Below are 1,818 nucleotides of genomic sequence, written 5' to 3' on the forward strand. Positions count from 1 at the left end.
AAAAAAAAAAAAAAGATCCAATCTATCATTAGTCCACATTTGACTTTCCCCAATTAGGCCTTTTTCACTGTACTCTGTTTCGTATGTTTAACTTTTAAGATAAGCTAATGATGGTATATTTCCATTTTTGCCTTTGTCATCAGTGCTTAATGCATTAAGGAGATAGTGCTCATTCAAGATTATTATTATTATTATTATTTTGTGTAAAGAGAGGCTCCATTCTATTTAATTTTTTTTGTTATGAAAATTATGACATTATTTTCATTTTAATCATTGCATAATTATAGTGACTTAAAAAATATTTTTTTGCTTTTTCTTAGGCTTTGGCTAAACAAGCCAAGATTGATTTTGAGGAACAAGCCCTCAGAGAGAAGGCAGTTCATGAACAAATTGCTGTGGAAAGAGCTCAAGCTCGTTACCAAAAGCATTATTCGTTATGTGCAGAAATTTTGGATCACATACTTGATTTGTCCACTAAGGTTGCAGACTATCGAATGTTGACAAATAAGTAAGTAGAAACATAACCAAAAGGAAAAACCAACACACACTCATTGCCATTGAGTCAGTGCCAACTCACAGCGACCATATAGGACAGAGCAGAACTGTCCTATAGAGTTTCCAAGGCTGTAAATCTTTATGGAAGCAGATCGCCACATATTTCCCCCACAGAGCAGCTGGTAGGTTTGAACTGTCACCCATTCAATTAGTAGCTGAGCGCTGAGCCACTGTGCCACCAGGGCTTCTTAGAAACATGATAGAGAATGAAAAATGGTAAGATTGTAAAATCAACGGAATATTGATAAGAGAGGCAAAATGTTTCAGGAAAAGAAGACTAAGAAGTAAAGTCCAGATGACCATGGTTATTGACTTAATTCACCGACTAACCAGCTTTGTTTAAAGTAGACTATATTTATATCTTTTTCCATTTAAAAACTGTATCTGCATTCTTTATTGTTTACTAAGACATATAAGATAATTTATTTAAATCACTTCTAAATTCCTAGAAAACTAGACTTATTTAAGCTGTTTTACTAATCATTTACTAATCATTCCTATGTTTCATTCTAAAAGTTTTATAGCTGTACTTTCAACATTTAAGCTTATTCTACCCCACCACTTCTAAAAGGAATCAACACTTTTGTAAGAAAATATTTTAAAATACAAAAAATGTAAAGAATATGCTAAAATAACAAAGGAAAATATAATTTAAAGTAAGAAGCCAAGACCAGGGGATAAATTGAAACAGTTTTACAGGCAGCAGCAGGTTTGCTAGTTACTGAAACGGGGGTTCAAATTTGATGTGAATATGCTGGTGGCAAAGCATAAAGAAAATACAACCTATTTTATGATTCCTATTTTCATTTTAGGTCTTTTAAAAAATACAAAACTTTGTTGGCATTCAGGACAGTATTTTTCTCATGTTGCCTCACCTAAGCTTCGCATGGACAAGTAGATGTAGTGGGGCGTGTCCTCAGCAGCATCTCTCAGGCAAATGTGGCATCTGGATTCATAGACCTAGTGGTTGTGGTGTCTCTGGCTAAAATGTATCATGGGCTTAAATATTGAACATACAGCTATAAAACTTTTAGAATGAAACATAGGAATTCTTTTGGATTAGACAAAGGTTTCTTAGACTTGACACCAAAATCATAACCCATAAAAGGGAAAAAATAATAAATTGGACTTCATCAAAATTAAAACCTTACTCTGCAAAAGTTGTAAAGACGTAGAGAAAATATTTTCAAATCACACATCCAACAAAGACATAGTATCTAGTGCATATGTTGTTGTTGTTATGTTGTTAAGTGCCGTCGAGTC

General features: G+C 33.4%; 1 protein-coding gene across 1 annotated transcript in view; it reads left to right on the top strand.

The window, feature by feature from the left end:
* The window catches only part of SPEF2 (sperm flagellar 2), a 369,265-nt gene that overhangs the window by 82,667 nt on the left and 284,780 nt on the right, over positions 1-1,818 (top strand). Inside the window, exon 8 of the mRNA XM_042782582.1 lies at positions 321-508. Within this exon, the coding sequence (XP_042638516.1) occupies positions 321-508 (188 nt within the window). The remainder of the gene's footprint in view (positions 1-320; positions 509-1,818) is intronic.

Source organism: Orycteropus afer, unplaced genomic scaffold (genome assembly GCF_000298275.1).
Source record: "Orycteropus afer afer isolate SDZICR_OR568_19922 unplaced genomic scaffold, OryAfe1.0 scaffold00378, whole genome shotgun sequence".
In the NCBI taxonomy this organism is placed as follows: Eukaryota; Metazoa; Chordata; class Mammalia; order Tubulidentata; family Orycteropodidae; genus Orycteropus; species Orycteropus afer.